The sequence below is a fragment of the Buteo buteo genome, chromosome 10 (assembly GCF_964188355.1).
Source record: "Buteo buteo chromosome 10, bButBut1.hap1.1, whole genome shotgun sequence".
In the NCBI taxonomy this organism is placed as follows: Eukaryota; Metazoa; Chordata; class Aves; order Accipitriformes; family Accipitridae; genus Buteo; species Buteo buteo.
Window position 1 is genome coordinate 5441658 of NC_134180.1, and position 25945 is coordinate 5467602.

General features: G+C 43.3%; 1 protein-coding gene across 5 annotated transcripts; it reads left to right on the forward strand.

Annotated features, from left to right (window-relative positions):
- The first annotated feature begins 656 nt into the window (after positions 1–656).
- Positions 657–18754, forward strand: MBD3 (methyl-CpG binding domain protein 3). 5 transcript variants are annotated; one of them, XM_075038214.1, is made up of 8 exons: positions 657–823; positions 5162–5218; positions 7941–8100; positions 9864–10001; positions 12663–12753; positions 13257–13434; positions 14578–14775; positions 16424–18754. In XM_075038214.1, the coding sequence occupies exons 1-7, from the start codon at positions 810–812 to the stop codon at positions 14768–14770; spliced, it is 831 nt and encodes a 276-aa protein (XP_074894315.1). In that variant the 5' UTR covers positions 657–809; the 3' UTR covers positions 14771–14775; positions 16424–18754. The 5 variants fall into 5 exon arrangements, with proteins under 5 accessions (XP_074894315.1, XP_074894316.1, XP_074894314.1 ...); XM_075038213.1 differs by having other exon boundaries at positions 687–823; positions 1540–5218; XM_075038216.1 differs by lacking the exon at positions 657–823 and adding an exon at positions 952–3816.
- Positions 18755–25945: the final 7191 nt, after the last annotated feature.

A 25945-nucleotide genomic window follows, 5' to 3' on the forward strand; every position in this document is an offset into this window, starting at 1 on the left:
TGGGCGATCCGGGGGGGTCCTAAGTCGTCCGTGTGTCCCCCCCCACTCCCCTTCCCGGGGCAGGGCAGGGGGCGCCGGCGCGCGGCGCTGGGGGCTGCCGCGCGGGTCCGGGGCTGCAGGGGGCGCGAGTGGGCGGACGGGGCGGGGGTCGAGGGCGGGGGGGGCGCGGGATCGAGCCGCCAGTCCGGCCGGGGCGGGCGCGGGGGGAAGATGCCCAAAGCGGCGCTGCCGGGACACCGGGGGGGGCCGCGGCGGCCGGCGCTGGGGTAAGGCCGGGCCGGGAGGAGGAGGACGAGGAGGTGGGGGGGGGTGGGCAGTGCGTGGGGGCCGGGAGGAGGTACGGCGGAACCGGGGTTCCCGCCGAGCAAGGCGGCGGGGAGGGACTATATCTACCGCGGCGTGCGCGGGCGGAGGGATCCAGTCGGCGGCCGGGAGGCGGGAGCGGTGGAAGGGGCGGGAGCGGAACCGCGGGGGCGGGCGGAGCGGAACGGAGCGGCCGCCTTCGGCGTGGAGGAGGAGGAGGCGGGAGGGCCCGGCGGAGCGCGGAACGACGCCAGGGCCCGGCGGGCGCCCGCGGCGGCGGAGGCCGCGCTCGGGGAGAGGGCGGCGGGCGGGAAAGCGGGGACGAGCCGCGGCCGCAGTCGCCGCCTCCCGGGGCGGGGGGGGGGGTGGGTTGGGGGGGGGGCGGCGGCGGCGGCGGCGGCGGGAGCGTCCGGAGCAGCCGCCGGCGGGAGGAGAGCGCGGCGGCCGGGAAGAGCCGGCGGCGGCCGGAGGCAGGAGGGAGCGGCCGCGGGCCGGGCCGGGCCGCCATGGAGCGGAAGAGGTGGGAGAGCTCAGCCGGGCTGCGGCGCCTCTGGCTCGGGGTGCGGGGTTTGGGGGGTGGGGGGGGGGTCTCGGGCCCGGTTGGGGGGGGGCTCGGGCCGCGCTTCCTTACGGCGGGGTGCCGGGAGGAGACGGCCGCCCGGTGGGAGGCCGGGACACCGGGGAAGGCGCCGGCTTCGTCTGTCGCTACGCGTGGACGTGCCGTGGGGGCCGGTAGGGCTGTAGGTAGCGGGGTGGTCCGGGTACCTGTATCCAGAGGTACCGTAGGGGCGTGCGTTGGGTCCGGGGGGGGGTGTCTGCCAGCACCCCGCCTTGCTGTCAGAGACCTGCCGTGAGGTGATGAGCGCCGTGGAAGGGGGCAGTGGCCTTTCGGGACCCCCCCCCTCGTCTGTTCGGAGTGGCTGATGCCGAGGAAAGACAGTTACTTTTTTAATGTCAAATAAATAAGGTGTTTGCGAAGTAGCCAGGGTATCGGTGGAGTGGTTGTCTGCCGCCTTAGGGCTCGTATCTGCTGCTTTTTCTGTATATTAAGGAATTTGGGGTAGGGTGAAGAAAGAAGCTTTGGTGACGGCTGCTGCGATAGATGGGAGTCCAGGGGCAGGGCTGGGGATGTGTTACCTGTGAGTATTGCTGCTGGGGGAAGCATACGGCCGGGGAGATGCTTGCTCTGCCTGGAGGATTTCTATTAATATCAATGTATGTCTCATATGGCTGTAGGTGGGCCATATGGATCCTTCCTGCACCCATAAGAGGCAGCCTGAGTGCACCGGCAAGCTGATGTGTGAAACTTAGGTCCATCGGGAGCTGGAAGAGCGTAGCAGAAGTTATCCAGGTGTCCTTATCTGGCCTTTCTAGTCCGCAAAATGTATGCGATCAATTTCTGCATGTGTTAGGTTTCGTTTTTTAAATCAGATTATGGCTGTGAAAAAAAGCATGCTGTGCTAGGTTTTAGGTGAACCAGCAAATACCATCCTTGAGAGCATGAAGCTGGAAGTGCCAGCTCCACTGCTGCAGCTTGGAGTCTGTGGGGAGAAGAAAAGACCACGGGCAGCAGCTAGAGGAGGTGCAGCTGAAAGCTTAAAAGATCCTTGTTTTTCCAAGAACTTATTTTATTTGTAAAGTTGCAGTCTCAGAGCTGAACTTAAAGTAGAGGGGGAGAAAGGATAAGTATCCTATTTTTATTCCCAAGTTATAATGGATTTTCCCTTTATATCAATTTGGACAGAGATCAAAGGTATAATAGGGCCCTGCTGCACTAATTTTTGGTTGCTGTTGCATTTTTGCATTACCTCAGAGTGGAAAATACGTGTGTGGCAATTTATTAATACCTCTGCTATTTCTGCCTGTTGTTTACCTGGATGATTTTTTTATGTCCAGCTACCCTGAATGTACAGGTGCAGTAAGTGTTTGTGGAAAATTGCGTGCGTGCACTCTCATGTGCAGTAACCAGCCTTGAGAATTAATGCTGAGCCGAGGTGATCAGTGGTGGGGTGGCAGTTACTGCTTTTGCGAACTGTTGTTTAGGGCTACTGTGCTTTCTATTGGAGGTTTCCTTTTGTAACCCTAAGCACTGGCAGCACAAGCTTTCTGCATGAAGGTTTCTGTTGAATACGAGTTCTGCTTTGGGCAACAAGACAAATGGGTTGTGCGGAGTATGTTCAGCCCGTGAGATGTGAGTCTGTGCGAGCCGGTTGCTGGCTGGAAATTAAACCCTCCTTGAGGTGTAAGTCCCTGGGCAGATTTTTAGAAACAGTCCTATAACCTCAGTTGCTTACCAGCTGTTGATTGTGCAGAACTTTTTTAACTGGAGTGCGTTCTCTCATCTGCCTGTGGCTTAAGAGTTGGGAAACCCAAGAGGGTGTCTAGCTGATGTGGTGGGGCTTGTGGGCCAAATTCGGAGCGAGCAGGAAAGGTGCAGGATTTCAGGAAGGGAAGCGTGTCAGGGATTTTGTGAAAGTGGTGGGTTGCCTTTGAGAGAGTTTTGGCTGCAAAGGTTCTCTTCAAACTCAGTGTTCTCACCTAGGGGAAGGAGAATTTAGTGCTGCTTTGTGCGGCTTTTCTTCATAGTATTTTTCTGCTGAAGGTTTGATGACCAGGTGTCTGAGAAGTTTGGGATCACTGCTCGTCTCTGCTTCGAGGAGTTGTTGACATCACTGCTCTGGAAAACTTAACAGAATTCTTGGGTGAAGCTTATTTTGTTGTGAATTTCTTACCTGTGTAAAAAGCTGAAGAAAAGATTTTTAACACCCACCCAAGTATATTTTGGTCTGCATACTTCCCCCCCCCCCCAAAAAAAGGCTGTGGAGGACAATGCTTTTACTGAGACTGTACTTTGCTCTTTCTCAGTTGTTCATTTTTACCCACAGTTCCCCCAGGGAAGCTCTCATGATGTTTGAGATAAGCCTTATAAAAATGGCTGGTTATATTTGGGCTCATTCCTGTGTTATGGGACTGCCACTTGGGTTCTTGTTTAGGCGTGGGGTGCTTCTGGAAATGAAGAGAGATTTTGCATGTATCAAAGTTCTTTGTTTTGGGGTTGGGTTTTTTTTTCCCCAAGTTACTGAAGAAAGACAATCCCGTTGCCCTGCGGGGCAGGGAGCATCCCTTACACGCTGCCGCTGGTAGCAGTGCGGGGTCTCCATGTGCCCATAAATACTGCAGGGGACAGCTCGATTCCCCACGGCTGCTCCGTGCAGAGCTGAGGGCACCCGTTTACGGAAGGATGGGGAGATGCCGCTGCGTGGATGTGTGAAGACGTGGGGTGGGTTATGGCAGCTGGAGGAGTCACCCGGTCTTGCTTGTTCACGCCAGTGCTATTTTATGTGCGCTGGTGAAAGCTGCGGGTATGTCTATGCTAGCCCGTCCTGGGATAACCAAGTTGTTGGAGTGTGGGACCACCGAGGCAGGGGTTGATGCAGATGCTGCAGCCAGTGATAACGTGAAGATGCTGCGAGAGAGGGGGACGAACGGTGGCAGTGTGTGAGGTGTCCCCAGGTACGCATTTCTCCCTAGGAAGCAGTGTCAGGGGGGCATACGGCACCCAAAAAAGGGCCCCAGCACCGGGCTTTGTCTGGAGCAGAGCTGGGGAGAGAAGTGCAGTGGAAGGAGGCTGGGGTGGGCTGTGACTCCCCAGCTCCGTGCAGGAGGGAGCACGATTGAAACAGAGAAGGAAAAACATTTTACGTTATACCCGTCACCCCTCCACCAAGGAAATGAGGCTTTGGGCATACGCTATTGATCACCCTTTTTTATGTAGGTTATTCCTGTCTCCATTTCTTTAAGAGACAGGCGACGTCTGGGTTTGTTCAGGGTTTTTTTGTCTTTTGTCCCTTGCTTTCCAAGTTGTGCAGATCCTGCGTAGGCTAAATGGGGAGAGCGGAGGGGAGGAGACTTGTGTAATGAAGGAGGAGGGGAGAGGGCCTGGGCTTGCAGTCGGTCTCTCCTTAAGAATATAAGACAGGAAACAAAGGGTGAGCTGCACATGGAGACCAGCGGGCACCTGGCAGCGCCTGGCCCTTCAATAGCCTGCCACGCATTCAGCTTAATCCGCACCCAAAAAGTCTGTGAATAACAAATGAGGGTGGCTTGGGTTTGGGCATACCACCCCTCGGTCCTCTTTGGGTCCGTTTTGTTAGTGCCGAGGCAGGCTGCGCAAGCAGATAATGTGTTGGAGCTTTTGATGGACGAGCATGTAAAATCGTTTGCAACTTTGCAGTTGCCTTGCTTTTCGTAACATGGTGAAGTGTGAAAGACCTTAATTCAGGAACCAAGTACAGCGCACTCACAGTATTGGTGTCTGCAGCGTTTAGAAGAGATTGGGTTTTGCAGCTTTGTACCAAGATGTCTCTCTTCTGGGTCTCTTCAAAATCTTTGTCTATCAAAAACAGGAGTGCAGAGCAAAGCTTTTGCTCTGGAGTGGAAGGAGGTATATTTCGTAAGTTGTGACATTTAAAGGGCACCCAAGCATTTTAACGATGTTCAGAATTCATAAATGCTGGTTTACTGTTTCTGTGCCTTGTGATGTGCAGCAAGCAATCCTGCTGCTCAAGTTTTGTGGGTTTTTTGGCTGCCTCCCCCCCACCCCCTCCTTTGATCCTCTTAGGTGTCTGTAGGTGTCCTCAATGGCTGCATCCTGCCAAGCACGCTCCTGCCAGAGGGACCCCAGGAGCTCCAGAACACACCAGCCACCTCCTTTCTGTTTGTGTTTACTAAGCAAGTTTACTGTCAGCTTTCAGTTGTAGCTTTGTTTCCCGGTCTGCCATTGTTCGGAGAAGCTTGGTATGGTATTGCCTTTTTCAAGACATAATCAGAATAAAAGTTTTTCTTCTGAACATTTCAGTGCTTTTCCTTTGGGCCAAGCTTCCCCTGGAAGAGACAGGACTCTGAGTCATTTCAGGTGGGTTTTTTTAGACATACGTGGACTTTGAGCAGCTTTTCAGATCCATGGCAAAATTACTAGAACACATACTAAACAAAAAAGCTGAAGGGCTATGTTCATTTAAAATACTGTCTCTGAGTATATTGGGCTCTGTTGTTCTGGAAGTTATGCTGCACTTCTAAGTGCACAATTCACTGTAATGTATTATTTTTAAAATTACTAGGACACCAAACTGTAAATTGGAGCTGCGGATCTTGGAAGAGGAAGCAGTGTCGTATTCTTCATATAGTAAGAGTTTCTCTCCTTGGCTTTGCTGATGGCAGCAATGGCTCTGGCCTAAAAGCTGCTGGAGTTGGTTATTCTTTCTGGATTGAGGCATATAACTCCCTTTTATATTTTTAAAAAGTGGTTTCAAATTTGAGTCTGGACCCAGTCTCTGTTCCTATCTGCTTGTTCCTACTCTCTGTGTCATCTTCTGGCCCGAGTGTTTGTGCAGCTCCGTATTGAACTGCTCCAGCTGAGGAATAATCAGTGATAAAGTGTTTCCTCCTCTTCTCCCTGCCCTCTAAAGATGGATTATTTTTCCCATCTGGTTAACTGTGCATTTGCATGAACGCTTTCATGCTTGAGCAGTGGTGGTGGCAGGGAGTAGATACGGGTCAAGATAAGCAGCTTGGGAGCAATCGGGGCCAGGAGCTTGCTAAGCAGATGCTGTGGGGGGGATGACCACAACCTTTTGGTCATAAGTCCTTTGAGAGACTTTTTTAGATTTCAGTTTAGTATAATTCATATTAACCTTGTCTCTCAGTTTTTTGGAGACCTTTTAATACTTTGGCTCTTTCTGTTTTTTATCTTTTTTTTTTTTTTTGTATACAGAGTCTGACTTGGACTAATTGCTTTACCACTGTCCCACACTAGAAATTCTACCCTTAATGCTGTTTTTTCAGACCCTTCCCCTAATAAAAGCTTCAGGGAAGCAGATAATGTGTTGAAAAGAGGCTTTTTCCTTTGAGTTTTTTCTTTTGAGAAGACTCTAGACAGGTTGTTAGTACCTTATCACCGCGACCACCACCACTGTGGTAGTGGGGTCTATGCTGCTGAAATAGTAGTATTTCTTTCCTCTCATCCTGTGACAACTTTATTATTTCAAGTTATTCTTGGCCTTCAAGTAGAAACCTTGCAACAAGTAGCCTGCATTTCTGGCTTAAGGAATAACAGAAGAAAACCTTAATGACAGAGCTCCAACTGTCCTCAGAAAGCATTTGAACATCATTGATGTTGATTTGTCTCCAGCAGGTATAAGTTGCATTGATACCATTTCTCTCCTCAGTACAGAAAACAGGGACTCTAATATGTAGGTACTGCTTCTAGTCATGTGAAGTTCAACGCTTCGATATTGTGAGGTTGCTCTGGACTGAGTTGTGGAACTCAAGGGTGCCACCACCGTGTACAATGTGCAACCCATTAGTGAGGTCTCACTGGGATGTGACTGTACATCTGCTAAATGAGATCCTTGGTACATCGAGAGCAGAGGGTATTGGTAGGCTAGGGAGGAGATCACCCTGCTTCCATGCACTATGGCTGAAAAAAATGTTCTAACACTACTAACTGCTCTTTAAAAGAAGAAAATAGATAAATAGGGATGGGGTGGAAACTGGCATTTTTGGTCTTAAAATGCCTTTCACCCATCTAACGTGTGTTTAGTATGATAGATGTATGTGGAGTGAGCTTCTACTAGATGGGTACTAAGATTGAATATGCAAGTTGCAAGATGCAGAAAACCAGAAGTAAGAGAAATGAAGGGAATAGAGGTGTTGTTATTATGCTAAATGAGAATGTGAAGAATACTTTGTGGTTATTGTCTGTATAGTTCTGCACTGCAGTCATAACACATTGACTTATTTTTGCTTTATGCATAAAAAATAAAAGAGCTTGCCTAGCATTGCTTTTTGTAGTAGTGCAAAAGGTTATGCTGTAGTATTAAAAAAAAAAGAAAAAAAAACAACAAGGAGTTGGAGTAAGTTGTGCCTGCTTGCCAGGTTGTAGTCTTTCATGTGAAACCAGGTGTTTAAAAAGAATCTCTTTTCAGTTTTGCCATTAATGGAAAGTTTTCCAAGGTTTTGACCTTTATCTTTGTATCATTAAAGCTTTGTAAACCTTTGCTTTGCAGCTTGTCAGCCCTTAACTTCTGTTCTTTCTCCTTGCTACTGTGTAATCCTGAAGTTAAGTGTTCGGAATGCTACCAAAGACTTGTAATCAAACCAGAATGTGCTATTCAAGGGGCGGGGGGAGGGGGGGGGGGAAGGAGTCGGAGGAGATGTTTGTGGTGCTAGTCAAATGTAACACTCCTGGGAGAAGAAATTATGCTTGAAAATGGGCATTTATTATTTGAGACCACTGAGTGATAAATACATCTGTGCTGATATCTTCCATGTTGGTTATTGGGTGAATTATGCTATGTTCATTTATACCTGGTCTGAATGTTCCTTTTTACGTATAAAAACGTAAAAACATGGTTTGCACTTCATGTCTCTTCCACAGTAATCATAAGAAGGAGTTAATATGAAAGCAATAATATCCATTTAGAGTTTAATGTGAGCTTCATTCTTGGAAGTTCAGCACACATTGTTTTTCATGAAGGAAATAAAAATAGCCTCTCCTGAGCTGCAGTGAGTACTGGTATTGAAGTTCAGAGGGTTTTAATTTCCCTCCTTGTTTCTTTTCTGTGTTTTCTTTTCAGCCCAAGTGGTAAAAAGTTCCGAAGCAAGCCCCAGCTGGCGCGCTACCTGGGGAGCTCGATGGACCTGAGCACTTTTGACTTCCGCACAGGAAAAATGTTGATGAATAAAATGAACAAGAACAGACAGAGGATGCGCTATGACTGTTCCAACCAAGCCAAAGTAAGACTAAGATGCAGTGGCAGCTTTCCCCTTTCTGTCTGCTATTGTACTGGCCAGACTGCCTCTCAGAATAGTATTTGTGATAGCGTGAAAATTAAGCATTCTGTAATTAATGTGTGAAACTGGAGTTGAGGACGATAACATCTCTGTTATGGGGTGTTGGACAAATACTGCAATTCACTGATTCTTCCAGGGTGCTGATACCATGGAAGAATATTGCGGTACTGCTAAATCTTCTGAACAGAATGGTTGGAGGGAGGGCTGGCATCTTTTTCTCTTCCCCTCCCTGGAGTGTGAGATTACCTTCTCCAGTGCGATCTCCGCCAGACCCCTGACTCTCCAGCTGACTCCTGTGACTGTGCAGCAGCTCTGCTCTGCTCTGGCATTTGGTTTGGGAGAGGAGGGAAGAGTGGCCTGGGGCAGCAGGAACGAGGTAACAACGCAGCCTCCTGCAAGCGAGCGACTCCATGGAGCTATCCATAGGCCGTGCTGGTATCTTGGCTTTGGATTTGATTTAAAGAGGGGATGCATTTCGGGCAAAAAGCTGAAGAGGCAAGAGGATGGCAAGGCCTATTTGTAGAACAAAATAAAAGAGTCTGTGTTTGGCACCTGCTAATTTTTATTGTTAAGGTTTAGTCAAGATTACAGTGACATTGGTATACTGCCTGTCTGGATAGATTGGCTCATGTCGTTCTAAGTATCTTTATCAGATGCTAAAATCTTTTGCAGAACCCAGAAGCTTATGTCTATGCACCTAAACATTAAATGTGGAAAATAGCATAATGCTTGTTTTCTAAATATGTCAACCACTCAAGAATCACCATCATCAGAGTGATTGGAACGTTTACTTACAGCGCTAGGTGCTATGGTGATATTTTAAAAGAAACTTGCCTTGCTGCAGAGACCAGCAGCTAACACACATCTCATAGGCTAAAAATGCTGCCCAAACCTTTCAATAAATGTACATGTAGTTATCACTGGCTTATAAATGGATTAGCATACAGATGGTTCAGAATGATATTTGTCCTGAATACATCTTTTCTACATCTCATGAATAAATATGTTAAGCAGACGGAGTGTCTGCATCCTCAAGAACAAAGTATGTCCTACAGCCATTTCAAGACTTGCATGTTAGATCTCGGGAATGAGGAATGGTCTTCCTGTGTTTCCACTAACATAAAATGCAGTTATGTAGTGAAAACTTGTTTGTTATGAGCTCCGTTTAAAAACTAAGTTTTGTTAAGAACTGAAGGTAAAAAAAGTGATCACGGTTCCAGCTGTATTGATTTGTTTATTGGTGTCCACAACTGAATTGAAACAGAAAGGTTTAGAATGGTTTCTGGATTCACAAAATGGTCTCTAAATCCCACTTCATAATTTTTCTAATTATTACAAATGTGTCAGTCTTCTGTTTTAGTGATCTACAAATGACTTTTCAAAGTGCAAACTCAGTATTCCGACTCCTGAATTCTGTCAAAATTGGGATAAAACCAATGTGTATAAACTAGAATGAGAGGAGGCTAGTATGTTAAGTAGGATGTGAAAGAGTGGAAAACTTTGTTTAATTTTGATAGGTCTAAGGCAAGATTTGAAGGTAGTTATGCATTTTTAGCAGTCCAACTCATATAGCTTGAGATCAGACAAGTTTTCAAGTCCATGAACTCTTCTTTTCCCCTCTGTACATCTTCATGGCTGTAGTAGCATTTTAGCAAATTGAAAATATTTTTATGGGCTTTTCCCCTCCTTTTGTTTGAAATCTTTAGGGCAAGCCTGATTTGAACACAGCACTGCCTGTCAGACAGACAGCCTCCATATTCAAACAACCTGTCACAAAAATCACAAACCATCCCAGCAATAAGGTGAAGAGTGATCCTCAGAAAGCTGTGGACCAGCCCCGGCAGGTAAGGCTTGCAGCTTAGTAGCTGCTTCTCCAGAACTAAGAAAATCCTGGTTTTGCTGCTGGGAGTGTCCCAAAATAAACCACTTTAACTTTGTGATGCTGAACAAATAGTCCGTGGCAATTTGAAGTCTCTGATATTTCAGAAACAATAACTTACAGTGCTGCCAGCTTTTAAAATCAGAACAAAACCCATTTCCAATATACAGTTAATATGCTGTCTGCACTGTGTTTTATAACTAAACTCCAACCTTTGTTTAGATCACAATTCTGCTGTAGTTAAGCCTTCATTTCCTTAATGCTGAAATGAAGTGTTATCTACAAATTTAGGCAGACGTGGTAACCACTTCAGGGGACATTTGCATTGTGATTAGAATCACTGTCAAATGTTCCAGTTGTATCAGAATTCTGTGTTTCAAGAAATCCCTGTTCCTGTAGGGACCACATACAATGTGGTGTTTCTGATGTAGTGCGAAGGATTGTACCCCCTGCGTGGGCCTTTTTTTCAGATGCGTGTGTCAGTAGTAGTTAACTCTACCTGTATGAATAAGGTCATAAATTCACATGGAATGTCATTATTACTACAAAATCAAACTGTTTTTCATATCATACTGTGTATTTGCAAAAAGAGAATACACCAAAATTAAAGGAAATCTTTCAGTTTAATTTCATCTAGTGAAAGGATGCAAAAACTATGCTTAGGACAAGTGTGGCTTTGAAGTTGGGCACTGGTAGAATAAGATTTACCTGTTCAAAGCAGCCTTTGGAAGGCATTCTCATTTCATTAATATTACCTAGAGCTGACAGCCTGTTTCCTCTGCAGAGCTCACACCAGGGATTTTGTGAATCCTTTCCTGTAGTGAGTCCATCTTTATAACTTTTGGAAACTAGATGTTCAGCTTCATTAGTCTGTTCAGATGCTGTCATCAGTATCAATTATCAGTACATTTTAAACTCTTGCAAGTCTGGTGGAATTAAAATACATCATTCCAAGAGGCAAAGTGATTTCAATAAAATTTAAAAATACCCTATAAACTACCCATCTCTTACAATGAAAAGTGTGAGAGAGGTTCTATTTGAAATGGAGTTGGGTAGTTCGTTTTGGTGGTTGGTTTGTTGTGGGTTTTTTGGGGGGATTTTTTTTTTTTTAACAGGTTGCTAGGGTTTTAGCATGGTTTTCTAAGGAAGTAGAGCATGTGTGTTCATAGTGTTGTTGCAGTTCTTCTAAACCCCTTGGCTAATTAAGACAATAAAAGAGGACACTAAAGATATGACATTGATATGCAAAACTCTGAGCTGGATAAAGATTTGTATCCCTCTTGTGGAAGAGATTGATATGTGAGTGCAGATTGATGTGTGAATGCAATCTATTAGACAGCAGAGATCAGCCCCAGTACACAAAGATGTTGTAATCTGACCTGTGTAGTTTTGCTGCGCATGTTACTACTTGTTGTAATGCAGCCTCCTAGACTCTGCTTGTGCTTTCCTTATGTAATCCTTTTTCTTTTTTATGACAACATTGGAGTCTGTTTTCTGAGAAGGTACTTTAGAGGTTTTTATGTATATAAGTGTGTATATATAAAAAAATAAATATACTGTATATATAATATATATACACGTATTGGTTTATATATTTCATTTTCTGTTATGTATCATAGGGCAAACTTGCTCTTTCTTGTGTCTTTCTTTGCAATATACATCTAAGAGTCTGTTAAATTACAGCTTTAAAGTATTTTACTGGACTGCAGTTTATATTAACCTCTGGTCAGCAGACTCCAGATGTTTCTTCAAAATTTGAAAGCAGTGCTAAGTCCCATCATGCGCTGGCTTAAAATTCACCTATTTGAAAGTCATAGGCTAGAGAATATCCAGCCTGTGTGTTTTGGCTGTCACTGTACTTATTCCCCATGTTGCAAGCTGGTAATTGGAAAAGTAACGTGGGTTCAGTTGCACTCAGATTTTGACAGGCATGAAAAGGGGCCATGTGTGGACTGTTTGGGGTAAATTCTTAGTTTCTCAAAACCTAGATAAAATTGCTTTCTTGCCAGACAACTGGTACTCCAGCTATTCATTGATCATCCTTATATATGTAGATTGAGAGCTGAAGGTGTATCTTAGGTAAAGTATCTGACTTCCCACCAAACGGTGCATTCACGTGTGCTTAAGCTTGAGGAGAACCTGATTCAAAATACAGTAAAGGACTAGATAGATATGGTTGTTCCCATGAGAAACTGCTAGAGAGGAATAAAATAATGCTTTACCTTGGGAAGAGCTTGGATACAATTCTTGCATTCCTTAACTTCTGTGGTATGTGTGACACAGCAGGAGAGTTATAGGAGCGTAAAAAAGGCTGTCCCACACTCTGTGCACTTAAATGAAAGCCAGCAAGCCTCGCCTTGCTGTTCCAGTTCAGAAGCGGTGAAAGTACCAGTCCCTGGAAGAAAAGGTCTCTGTCAAGGCAGCAAATCGGGACAGAGTTGTTGCGGGACTGATTGGTAATGAGGATTGTTCCTTACTGTCAGACGTGGCAGACCCCTTTTGTAGTAAATCCAATATAAAATTGTCTGCAGCAGTGTTCTGCCCCCGTTAGATAGTAAGCAGGTGCTTTGTGTAGTTGTCAATTCCATTTCTGTTTTGTGCCAATAAACACTTTCTTTGATGTCAGCTCTTCTGGGAGAAGAAATTAAGTGGACTGAATGCTTTTGACATTGCAGAGGAGCTGGTGAAAACAATGGACCTTCCAAAAGGTTTACAAGGTAATCAGAGTCTGCCCTTAACTCCAGGGGTGGCATTTTGATACCAATCAGCGGTGATCTGAAGGTATTGTGTTTGACCTCCTTGTTCTCCAGTGCTCGTCAGTGCTGTGGACCATTCCTGCTTCAGCAGGAACTGTTAGTACTGTGACTGGAAGTCTCGGTGCCCTTTGTCCTGAGGAGATACTGAAGCAAAGCTTCTTGACTTTTTTTTGTGTGTGTGTGTGTGTGTGTGTGTTCATTTTCCAGAAGCAGAATGGAAACAGCTTCCATTCCCAATTAGGTTTTTCTTGTGTAACAGAATGAGGAATTGATCTAGGTTTAAATAACCCTGGAGAGAGTTGTACAGGTGCTGTTAGAAGTGTTTAGGACTGAGATTTATGTTGTGTTACCTTTCTAAATGACAGTATGTGCTTTGCAATTAAAATTTAAATAATGCCTGTTATCCTGATTTGCTGTTCTTTGTCTTGTGCAATGTTGATTATCGCTTTTCCTCCCACTTGCAGGGGTTGGACCTGGTTGCACTGATGAAACCCTTCTCTCTGCTATAGCTAGTGCTCTGCACACTAGCACTATGCCTATCACCGGACAGCTGTCCGCAGCTGTAGAGAAGAATCCTGGAGTTTGGCTAAACACCTCACAGCCACTTTGCAAAGCATTTATGGTGACAGATGAAGATATTAGGTATTAAATAGAAATATCACTTACTGTCTTGGAACAAGGTAGAAAAAAATTGTTACACAAAGCTGTTCTCATACAGGCATGTACTTAAAGCCCATTATTTTTTATTTTGACCATGGTTACTCTGAGGTTTCAGGTTCATATTTGTTTTTCATGTCAGAGTATGTCTGCTTTTATTGAAAAAGGTGTCTGAGTAACCTCGATTAAGGCGCCTCTAAGCAAAGAAGGGATTGGAGAAATCCTGAACAGTGCATTTCGATTCTCTTCACCTTACTGTGTGTCAGCACAGGACCAAATAAAATCACTAACTGCTGCGGTGGCAGTGAACAAGGATGCAATTTATTTAGGTATAGCTTGCTTTCAGTAATTAATTATATTGCTAAATCAAGACTGGTCAAATTCAACTTTAAGCACTTGATAGAGAACTGAATATACTGAAGACACTAATCTGAAAGCACGCTACTTTGCATTCATTAACAGTGTTTAAAGGTAGTACTTGTTTTGACTGTTCGACTGATAAATCTTTTTGAATTACAGGATAACTTTTTTTTGTGCTTGATTTATATATGAATGACCAGGAAAAATGGTCTGTTTATAACTTTGTGATTTCCTGTGGCTGAGATGAAATAGGAGTCCCATGAGCTGCTGATTGTTGATCACTTCTTTACTATGACTGACAGAAAAGGAGCTGTAGAATTTAAGGTTGTGACTCAAAAGGAGAATGAGCAAAAAGATTGAAATGGTCAGAAACTTAATTTTCTCCAATCTCATTTCTGGAGATCTGAGCAGGGTAGCCTGACTTTTTCTTGTTTGAATTAATATTAGTGCTAGGAATTTTTTTAAAAAAAAAAAAAAAAAAGATCTTGAGTCAGCTGCTAGATTAGGCGAATTTCAGGCAGAATTAAAAATTGTGCAGTCAATGCTAAGGACTTGTAATAGGAAATACTGGACAACTTTTTAAAGTGTTTCTTTCATCTTCACTTACAGTATAATGCCAGGCAATTTTTTTTACAATGCAGTTCTTACAGAGAGCTCTTTCAAAGCCATGCTTGTCTGCCCAGCCTCATGTATGAGGGATTTAAGATTCCTTTCTCTTGAAAGAGGCAGCTTTGAGGACTGATGTCGATGTTCGTTGATTTGGGGCAGGAAGCAAGAGGAACTGGTGCAGCAGGTGCGAAAGAGGCTGGAGGAAGCTCTGATGGCTGACATGCTTGCCCATGTGGAGGAAATAGCAAGAGATGGGGAAGCACCTTCAGAGAAAGAAGGAGGCGAGGAAGAAGGAGAAGAGGAAGAGGAGGAGGAGGAGCAGGACCATGACCAGGAGATGGAGAATGTATAGTCCAGGTAATGTGATAGCATCCTTTCTCACCTTAAACTGTACTTCATTGAACGCAGAAATGTTTCAGAAGGAATCTTAGTATATATTGACAAGTCTTTGCTTTTTAACATGTACTTTCAAAGCTGTAGTAGCCATGCTTTTGGGAAAAAAAATCAAATATTTTGATGTGTGTGATGTCTGGTGAGTGCTTGCATTGTCATGGAGTGCTCTGGGCCTTATGCCTGTGTCAGGTGGTCTAAATGTGTAACCAGAATGTGTATGTAAGTGCTTGAAGGATTCTGTCTTGAAAGTGGATCAGTTCTTAAAAATGTATTTGTCTTGCAATGTCAATTTTTCCCCCCTATTTATTTATTTATTACTTCCTATGATAGACAAGAGGACACTGTGGGCAGAAAGGACAACTGCCACCTTATGGACTCAGCTTCTCCCCCTGCCTCTCTCACTTTTGCATTTTTAGTACACGATTTCTTGCAGTTTACATTAGAGGAGGGCACGTTTGTGGAATTTTTAAAATAATATTTGCAGATTGTTAGAAAAAGGCAACCTGTCCATCAAAAGAGGGAATTTGCTAAAAAACTTTATATGTGGTGGGAATTTATAAACTGAAGGTTACAGAAGAACGTATATATTCAAAATCTGGAAACATTTGAAAAATTTAAGATAGCGTAACAGTAGTACCTACCGGATTCACAGAAATGTGCCTTTACATTGTGCATCCCTTAAAATTAACACAAAGGGCTTGCTTCTTGTTTTCAAGTATACCTCTGACTTTCACTTGTGTGGTGGAACTTTTTAAAGGTGCGCTCAGAATTTTTTTTTATTGTCTTGTAAACCAAAATAGCTCTGAATAATGAATCATTACTGTGTAGCAGCGCAGAAAAAAGCGTATACATAAGGCCAGGTCAAGATACACCGACAGGAATTCCCTTAAATGTTGTATTTTCCACTAGATAGTGACAGTGCACTGTGCTACAAAGCAGAGTTTTTCCTTGCTGTGTTCCTTGATGTGACCCTAGCCAGGAGCACTGTATGTATCGTCACTGGAGCTCATGCAGTGAGATGAAAACAGAACTCACTGATTTTAATTTTTGGTCATTTTAAGTTTTAGCCTAAGAAAAGCAATTAGTGTTCTGCTGCTGAAATAGGATAGCCAATACCCTGGGTGCTTCATTATGTATACTCCAGAGCCTGTGAGGCAAGAATCAAGAATGTGGAGGGGGGAAAAAGGGAATTTTTAGGATGAATAGCAGAAGAAAAGAAAAGCCCCTTTGGAGGGAGTGGCAGCTGTATTTCAGGTAGAAGGAGGAGTGATATATGTTAAGCAATCCTTCAGGCTGGAAGGTTGATTATAATGTGAAATCTATTTGGCCTTTGGGAGACTCCGTCTTATATCTGGGCTCTCTCTATTTTCCTGTTTTACCACATCACTAACAGTAGCTTTATTTGGACAGTGAATATCTTGCATTCCTTTCTACTACAAAGGTCTGGCAACAGCAAAGAACCAGAATAAACTGTCTGCTGAAGGTGAAAAACAGGAGATAAAGAAATGGCTATGTTATGGCAATGGTGCTTTATTCTTTTAAGGGCTTACTTGCTATAAAGATATAAAAAGTTCTTACTGACTTACAAGGTCTTTTTTTCTCTTTCTTCTAGGGAGTTCCATCTAAGAATTCCCAGTATAAACCCTATCAGCAGGGTCAGCACAACTATTTACAAAGCCAAGAGTGTCTGCCAAGTAAATTGCACCAACAATCCAACTGTACCTATGAGCATTTTGATGTACACTTCAGGAAATGTTGAGAAGCTGATGGTTCATTAATTGCTGGGTAGTTTTGAAGATGGAACTTGACTAAACTCTACTCCCCTTCCTTTTTCTAAAGGGGTAGGGTAATCGGGAATGCAAAAGTGGGAGGGAATAAAGGAATATAAAATGGTGGGAGGGAAAATACTAGGAACCAAATTTCCTGTCTCTTTTTTTTTTTTTTTTTTGTTGTGGGTCACTGATAGGTGATACATTTTTAAGCTTTTCTATTAAAGTACCTTTAACAATGACCCATAGAAACAATTTTCTCTCTAACACGAGTGGGAGAGATGCTGTTTCACTCCTTGGCTACTCTGCTGTAGGCTACCTGTTTGTACCAGACTGTCGGGAGGTCATTTTATGCTGTGGATTGTCATTCCATATGTCAATTCGGGTCGCTGAATTTCCTTTTCCTCGAAAGACCACATTGGTCTTGGAAGTGTAGTCTCAGAGATGAACTGCCAGTGCCTCTTCCACCTGAGGTTTTGATTAGTAGGGGAAGTTACACTTGAGGAATTGGTCTTACATCAATGGCAATTGGTTTTTTTAGTTAGTTCCAGCACCACACTGAATGCACTGCCGTGCATGTTTTTGATACGGAGTTGTGTGTATGTCTGAGCATAGCCGAACAGAGTTCTGAAGATAAATATACCCACTCTGTGGTATATTTTGCTTTGGTTTAAGTCAGGTCAGAAGGACCTTCTCAACTCGGAATGGAAGGATGACTCATTTCTGACTGACAATGAGGAAACCTTCCTCCTTTCTCTTCTGGTGCCAAGAACCCTGACCTCTGTTTCTGTGTGTGCAGAGGGACGGGGATCCATTCCAATAGGTGTGTCTACACATCTGCTTTTGTGTGCAGTAATGTTCTGACCTCTTTTAAAACAAGAAAGGAAAAAGGTTGATTTTTCTATAATTGATATCTAAAAATGAATCTAAAGCTTTTTATTAAGTATTAAATCTTTCTTATTTGCATGTGCAGTGAAGTGACCAGCATTTTGTGTCCAAAAATGAAATGATGTGAAACCTGCCTTAATGTGTTTATAAGTATTTGGCTTCACCATGGGTACCTTGATTGATTCCTCAGTCTCTTCTAGTACGTCTGTGAGCATATTGGGGTAACTTGTGGCTAAAAATGGATTTATCTGGGGAGGGAGGATAGGGAGAGGGGAGGAAGATGAGAGTTTATAGCTTGGAGAATGTGTTGACTAGGTTGCAAAATTATTTTAGTCTTAGGGTATCCATTGCATAATTCATGCGTGGATGTCTCAGCTGAGAGTACAGTATAAAGTGGTGGATTAAATATTGTGCCACTAACCAATTGTACAAGTTGTTGGTACCCCAAAACTTGGGGAAGAAAGTAGCTCCCAGAGCCTTTATCATGTAAGAATGATTAGCAGTGACAGCAAGGGACCAGGGGAATTGCCTGGAAAGTAATAGCCTTTGGGAGTAGTGCAGCTTAGTGATCTGAATAGGTTTAAGCTCCTTGAAAAATATCCCATGCCAAAGTGATTGATACTGTATTAACTCTTTTCTTGAAAGATTTGAAAATACAAAATTCTTTGGTATTGCTCATTTGGAGTACTGCAAGAAGACTGAATTGTACTTTGCTGCTGCTCTACCAGGTATTGCTTTGGGGAACCTTACCTGGTACTGCAGCCAGTGAAAATTATTTTCCTTTTTGAACAGTCTGTTATGGTTATTATTCTGTAAATCTGTCCTCTTGTAATTCATTGTGTTGAATTAAATGTTTCTCACAAAGTAGAGATTCTTCTAGTCTGCGTCAAGCCCCCACCTGGAGTTTTTGTACTATGCCCCTTCCAGTCATTTCTGTGGAGACACTCTTGCTTTTTTATTGTGGGCTCCATTCTGAGATTTGGATCTTGGTATTTGGGACCCGGCAGAGGGGATTACAGAGTGAAACTTGTCGAAAGCCAGTTCTTGCTGCGGAGTCCTGCTGTGTCCTCACCATGTAAGAGGCTGCCAGGGTGTCCTGTCTAAGGGGCAAATTGCTCATATGGTCCTTTGAATCTCAGCTCTAGCAGTTTATAACCCACATTAGAGGTATTCCTTTGACCATGGCAATTTTGTTCTGACACTATTTCTTTTTTAAAACTTGTTTAGTATCTAGCGATGTCTTTATTTACTTTTATTTGAATCTAAATATATTATAAACACATGTATATTATAAACACATGTAGCACCAGAACTTAGATGATTGAGATGTTGATACTAATATTTTGATACGTTGAATATCAAGTTTAAATTGCTGCCAGCTTGTGTGCCAACTCTTTTGTTTTCACCACTCTACTTTCCCTATCCAGCTCTCTTTCTTTCCTTCAGTCCTTTAAAAAGTTCATTAATGTTTTCATTCGTATGGAGGAGCTGACTGTTCAGAGTACCAAAAAGGGGCCCAGGACTCCTGTCGTATCCAAAGAAACTAAAATAACTTTACCTGCTTATCGAGACAGGTAAGTAAATAAAATATTCCTTTTAAATGAGCCTGATGTCTTTCTCATGTTGCTGCAATAATAACTGGATTAGTTTGTCTTATCACAGCCTACTGCCATGGATGTGACTGATGGGCATATAGTGGTCTGCCATCATGTAATATATCCCCAAGATGGAGAAAGCAGTTGTTACTTGAGGCATATCTTGTTAAGCAGATGATTAGTAAAGAACATACTTAAGAAAAATAGAGTGGAATTGGGGGCAAAACTTACCTGTTATTAATATACAGCGGTTGTTACATGAGAACTTATTAACGGTGGCGTTGTCCATTGTTCCGTCTGTGATCAAGTTCATCTGCTTGGAGAAGTACTAGTGAGGGAATGCTTTCGAAACTAGTAATTCTTTCAGTCAGTGGTAACGGCACCTTCCTGTCGCCCTCAAATATTATGTATATATGTAATACGGAGCTGCAATGTGAAGTAGCCTTAGGTTTGTCCTGCACAGTTTGCACTGGTAAGCTATTTTGATTATTTTCTACTAAAACAATAGTACCAAGCTCTGTGGATGGATAGTTATACTGATACAGTTTAATCCTCTTCGGAGATAATACATAAGCATATTTTAATGGTCCTTATGCAGTGTCACTAAGAGGTAGGATCTTGTCCAGTACAGCTAAGGTTTTGCATCTTTTTCTCTAGACAGTGTAATTTTGGGTACATACCACCTGAGTTCACATAAGCTATATTTCTTATGCTGTGTCATGCTCAGTCAGGTTTTTCTCGTTTTATCTGGAAACAGCAGCCAGCCTAATTCTAGAGGGCACTGGTTGGAGGAGATTGGGGGATGGAGTGGTTTCATAGATGTTGGTAGATAGGATGAAAATCCTCGAAATGCCGTTTTACTCTGCAAAGGTAACTTTGTAAAAAGAGGCTCCTTGTTATTTAGAACTTCTGATTTTATCTTGTGCAAAGTGTGCTGGAGCTGTTCCATTAAGATGGCTCAATTATTTTCTTTTCCTCCGCTTTGTTTTGCAAAACTAACAAAGGGAATGTAGTTATCTCCCTGTTTGTATTACCAGTGTTATTTTTACCGAATTCTAGTTGGATGAAATTTTGTGCAATCAGTAAAAATAACAAACTTGCATGGATATTGGTACGGTCTGGATTTGGCCTGCAGAACTGTTGTAGGTGGTTCTGACCAGGAAAAGTTAGCTTCATTCACGTCTGAAATTGAGCTTGCTGAACTGGCTTTTGAGCAAGAAAAGGGAGGAGTTTTCTTTCTTGTAAACTGAGCACATCAGGAAAGGAAAACAGTAATGAATGACATGGCTGGACTCCGGGAATGTAGGCATGTTAAACCCTGCCTGTGGAGGCTTTGGTGTCATGGCTGTGAGTTGTTTTCTAGTGATAATATTAGGTCAAAAATATTTTTGAAGTTATAATTCATGGATAAGTTTACACTCTTGTTCTAATTCCCATGTGAAAGGAGGCTAGCTGAAATGAATTTTCCAAATCAGAAACTTGTTTTCATCAGTAAAACAAATCTTAGTTACCGTGGGCACTGAAAGCATGCACTGTGTACCAGGCAGACTCTGCTGAATGGAAGCTTTTGATCAGTGCTAGTTTATCAGCTACTGGTCGAGGTAATTTTGCTTCTTTATAGCCCTAAGAGATTGCCCTAATGCTCTTTTCGATAAAGGAAGAAAATGTTGAATGTGAGTATAAGTGAGGGGTTAAAAAAAAAAAAATTACATTTTGCAGCTGTCTTGCTGAAAACTAACCTTGTACAAGCTGGCTGTGGTAATTTGAGGAATAGAGGGAAGTGGCCGCAAGCTGTCCTGTTAGTTAAAAGTTTCATTGTGTCAAATTAGTATTTGTGCTAGTCATGTGAAAGGCACCCAGTTGCATAGCTCAAGGCTGCATCCACATATTTTTAAAAGACTTTAAATCCACTGATGCTGCTGTACCTTCTGTAGAGCGGCAGGGTCATTCTGTCTCTGTAGTTTATGTTGTGTAGCCATACAACAGCAGTCTCCCTGGTTTAAGACTTTATCCTTCAGAACACACAAGCTGTTCACCTGAAGCTTTCTTTCCAGGCTTATTTCTGATGTTGGATATTACTTCTAATCTTCTATCCTTAAATTTCCTGACCTAATACTTATTCACCCCTGTCTAACTTTGTCTTGGCTCCTGCTTATCAGCTTCCAATTGTTCTTTTAAGATCATTATGAAATATATTCTTGCCTTTCTTCCCTCCCATATGCTATCGAATTTTACCTCTGTGGCAACTGTAACACTTTTGTATGTGGGAATTATTTTAGCAACTTACCCCCCTGGTAGATCTTTCTGATGGAAGTGTACAGCGTGCCCAACCCGGTGGCTCCTTCCAGGCTCACCAGCAGCATTTACGGGTTCGGAGCAGCCATTGCAAATGGCAAGAGGCCCTGGGACCTCAAATGCAAAGGCTTGCACTTAAAGGAAGCGTGGCCCTGTCCATCTGCACCCAGTTTTCTCACTATCTTCTGTTTGGATCTGTTCCTGGGGTCTGATAACCTGCCTACACACTCAGCTCTTCCTTCTGACTCTACACCTGGTTGCTTGGGTGGTTTGGTTTGGTTTTTTTTTTCCCCACTCCTACTCTTTACTACTTTGCAGGAGGTAGATAAAGCAGAACATCTGAAAGCATAACTAGTCTTTCAGCACTTCTGAGTCATGTCCCTTTTTGTCTTGCTTTAAAGAGAGCCCATTCTGTCTAGACTGATTCTCCTGGTCCTCAAAAAGAAGGTAGAATAACATGTTTAAAGGGGGAGGGGGCAGAAGAATGTTTGTTTAACGAAGAAAAAGTAAGTTTTTCAGGATTAACTCTCCAGTCAGACAATCCTATTTATTTGGGATTACGTTCATAAGAACAATCTCCAAGAGTCCAGGTGCCCGTGCAAGTCTTTGGATGATACTATTCCCTATCAAATAAAATGCATATTCTTAGCTGTTGTCGATCTGAACAGAAATTTCTGCCTACACTAGAACTGCTTAATAACAGACTTTTCCTTCGTGGTTGGTTGAGGTTCCCAGTGTTGCATATTTTAGCTCCCTGTTTTAAATAAGTGTACAGATAGCCATGAGAAGGCGGTGTACTAATTTTGCAGCACAGAAAATAATGTCCTGCATGGGACGTAGTGAGCTAAAAACTTGGATTTGTTCTCAGATTAGCAGGGATTAACTCTGTTCCCCTGAACTAATGAGGGAAAACCATTACCCTTCAGTTTGACCACATGACTAGCTGGAGTATATGAGAGAACAGCATTTGCTAAATGATATTTACAGTGATAGAGCATTTATGAGAATGAGGAGAAAAAACATTTTGAACTTCAGAATGACCCACCAAATTGCACTTGAAATTGTCAGGGTTATTGGTTAGCAATCTAATTTAGTATTGATGAGTACTGATATAACACTAGCTGCTGGTAATATATAATATTTACCGAGAATGGTAAATTAATATTTATTTAATTCATTAAATAAATATCTTAAAGCTTAGTGTTTTACCTTAAGAGAGTCACAAATGGAAATAGCTTGAGACCATGCAGAATTGGAATAGGAAAGCAATGAACGACCTTTTAACTGGTTTGTGTCTAGTGGCAAGGTTCAGGAACTGCTTAGCTGTAGGAATCTGGTTTCATTTGCATATACAAATTACAGGTCTTCCGATAAATAGACCCCCAAGTTTGAGCTTTCAGAAGGTGAATGCTAGAAAGTTATTACTTGGTTTTGTTTGTAATTTGAGTCCTGTTCTCTGTCCTGGATTAGCCTATCAAGCACATTTTATGGGGTTTAGTGATCTGAAGGGCTGTAAAACTTGAAATCTTGGTGTACCATCCTTTATTTTTCATGCTTTTGTCTGATCTGTAATTCTTAGTTTTCTATCAAGTGGCTGCTCCACAACTTCTCAGAAAATCTACCTGAAAGCTAGATTCTTCATGAATCTAATACATGAAAAACAGATGTTTGCTAATGGCTTCCCCCAAAGTGCTTTTTTAATGTGCTGCTGTAGTAGGGAAATCTGTTAAGATAAAGTTGTGGTGGTGATACTAAGAGGTAACAGAAAAAAGGCTGCTCGGCCTGTTGGTGCTGAGAGGATCACAGTTGTCCATGTTTTGAGTTACAGAATAGTTGGTAAGTTGTAGCATGTGCCTCTAATACAGTTTTTGCATGTCATGTTGACATTGAGCCTTATCACCTTGAGCTGTCTCCATATGTTGTTCCCCTCAGTCAGCTACTCTGTGAGATGATTGATCTCAGACTTAGGTCATTTTTCAAGTTACAGATCTTGTCAATCTGTCTGGCTCCACCTACATGCAGTGATTCAGCTCCTGATGTGCTGAAATATTCCCTTAAGCCTTCCCACACACAAGTAAAGACTTTTTTATAATTCTTCTCTAAGCTGTACCACCTCTTCTGTGCTGTGCTCAAAGCCTGTATTTTTTGCATGATGTTTGCATGTGCTTGAAGAACAGTGCAGGAAGCAGAGTTTGATCCCCTAAAGAGTGAGAGGAGCAACAACAATAGTTCTGTAAAAGTATTTTTTTTTTCCCTAAACTTTGGATCCCATTTATAGCATTTGGCTAATGTGCTGTAACTTAGGCAAATGGATAACTGTGGGTTTTTCTGGTTTGTTGGGGGAGGGGGATGTCCCCTTATGTGTTCAGTAATCCACTCTTTAGGAGTTGGTCTGCAAAAGGATGGTCTTTAAAGCAGAATAAATATTCTAGCTAGGCTGTTGTAACTTCTGCCTTTGCACACTTGACCACATAAGAATGGCTGTTGCAGAACTGTACTTGGGGGAGTTAGGCTTGCATAGTTGTGGTGGTACTAATTACTCTGCTGTAGTTATATCAGTTTCCCCATACAGAAAACAGCTTAACGGGCTGTTAACACCTCTGCTAGCTTGAGTACAGTGTTCTTTAATTCCCTGTATTGGTCATTTTGGGGGACATCTTTGTTCTGTGGATAGTCAGAGACCAAATGATTACAGGCAGCACAAAGAGGCAGCAGAAGCAATTGTGAGTGAGCCCTGATAGGAAATGGGGAAAACACCTGGAGGGGTGGGCTTGGAAGCAGCCAGGAAGGGTCTTCTCTCTTATCTTGTGTTCAGGGAAGTTGGATCTTCTGTATGGCTGTGTTTTGGTAAAGGAACAGAGTTGTGCTAAGGAACTTCTCTAATTTGTATAATCCATTTTCTCTGTTAGTGGAAGACACAAGTCTCTTAAAGACCTGCTAATTACGTTAAAAAAAACCAAAGGCAACTTGGTGTCATGAGTGAAATTAAGAATCTAAGAAGAAAGCGTGAGCTAGTTCTGCTGAAAATGGAACAGATCATAGGCATGACATCTACAAACCGGGTTTGCCAAAAGCACTCAAAATAACAACTGGCAGTTTCTCTAGGTGTTGTTGGACTTGACGTAGTAGTTTCCCAGAAGGACAGGGAGAGTACAGAGTAGGCAAAAATGGCAGTGTTTGGAGACAGCGTCGCAGTTCTGAGGTGAGTTTGAACGCCCACGTACAACACTTCTCATGGGGCTTGAGAGATGCTGATGTGGTGGCCTGCAGTGGCAAGGAGTGTGTTAGTCGGTATCGGAGTTGCAGCAAGGACACAAGGAGCCATGCAGACATGTTCCAATACAGGTGTAGTCTTCTGTGGTGGTGCAGGGTGCCCAGAGAAGTTAGCAGAGACCTAGTGTTGGTCATTAATGAGGTTTCCGTGTTGACTGGAAATGGGAGAAGCTCAGAAGGGAGGGGTTGTACTGCTCTGTCTCAAGTAATGGAAAACCCACTATCTTTAGTAGTTTAGTAGGGTGTTTCAACTTATTAGGTTAAATATTTTGGGAAGTGAGAGGGGGAGATGTCTCGCAGCCAGTTTGCGTGGCTCAAATCTGCTGGTTTTGCCGCATCTGTCCCTGGAGGAGAAGCTTCAGTCTGCAGTAGGTGCGAGCTCTCTGTAATACGCCTGGAGCCTGCCAGCTCTGAACAGCTTGTGGCATGGGGAAGACGAGTCTGAAGTGGGAGGATTCCCAGAGCTGCGCTCATGCCAGTGCATCTGTGTAAGCACCGAGGAGTCTGGATGGATACGCATGGATCTCCGTGAAATTGAGCCGTGAACGCTTCGGGGGGGAAGGCAGAAGTTGCTCCAGTCTTCTTCTGCAGCAGCCGTCCAGAAAGAAAGAGCCGGTGGGAGCTCACTGCCAAGACCTCTGAAGGTAAAAGAGGAGTTGAGGAAGCTTGTTGCCTGTTGTACTGAAACTGTTTAGCAGCTGGAAGATGTTAGGTTTAGTTGGCAGGTAGGAGAAATAGAAAGAAGGAAGGAGGCAGTTCCTGGTGACTGTTATGTTGCTGGAAAGATTCCATAGAAGTTGAAGGTGACCCATTCGGAGTGTTGGAAGGTGAAAGTCCTTATCCATAGGAGAGTCACCAGCTGAAGGGCGAAATTTAGAAGCACAAGGGTAGACAGTGTGGCTTGTGTATTTGGGCCCCTGACCAGCAGGAGTTAATGTTTCCCAGGATCTGTGCAATGTCAACGGAGTGGGCATTTTGAAGTGGGGGTTTCTAGACCAGACGCTGATGGTTCTTGCAATTAAAAACAATCCCAAGCCAAGTAGTTGAATTAGTCCCAAAGACAGCAGTTGGGCAAGACTGTTATGTGAAAATGGAGAAAATGAAGCTTGAGAATTGGACCTGTGGAATTTGAGCACCTGGGCATTTGAGGTAGTGGGTGACCTGCTAATTGGTCTGGCTCTTGTTAAGGTGAATTCGTGTGGTGTGCCATCGCTGCCGGGAAGGGTTTCTTAAAGCTCCGTCTGTGGAAGGTCCCTGCAAAGGGATGGTTCCGGGTGGAACAAATGATTTGGAGGTAGTTGTTTTGCAGTGAGC

Excerpts from the sequence above, each read along its gene's own strand:
- MBD3 (XM_075038213.1), top strand. The coding sequence starts at position 5,103 with ATGGTATTGCCTTTTTCAAGACATAATCAGAATAAAAGTTTTTCTTCT. Across the intron at positions 12,754-13,256 it reads CCTTCCAAAAGGTTTACAAG|GGGTTGGACCTGGTTGCACT; the intron begins GTAATCAGAGTC and ends TCCCACTTGCAG. Across the intron at positions 13,435-14,577 it reads GTGACAGATGAAGATATTAG|GAAGCAAGAGGAACTGGTGC; the intron begins GTATTAAATAGA and ends GATTTGGGGCAG.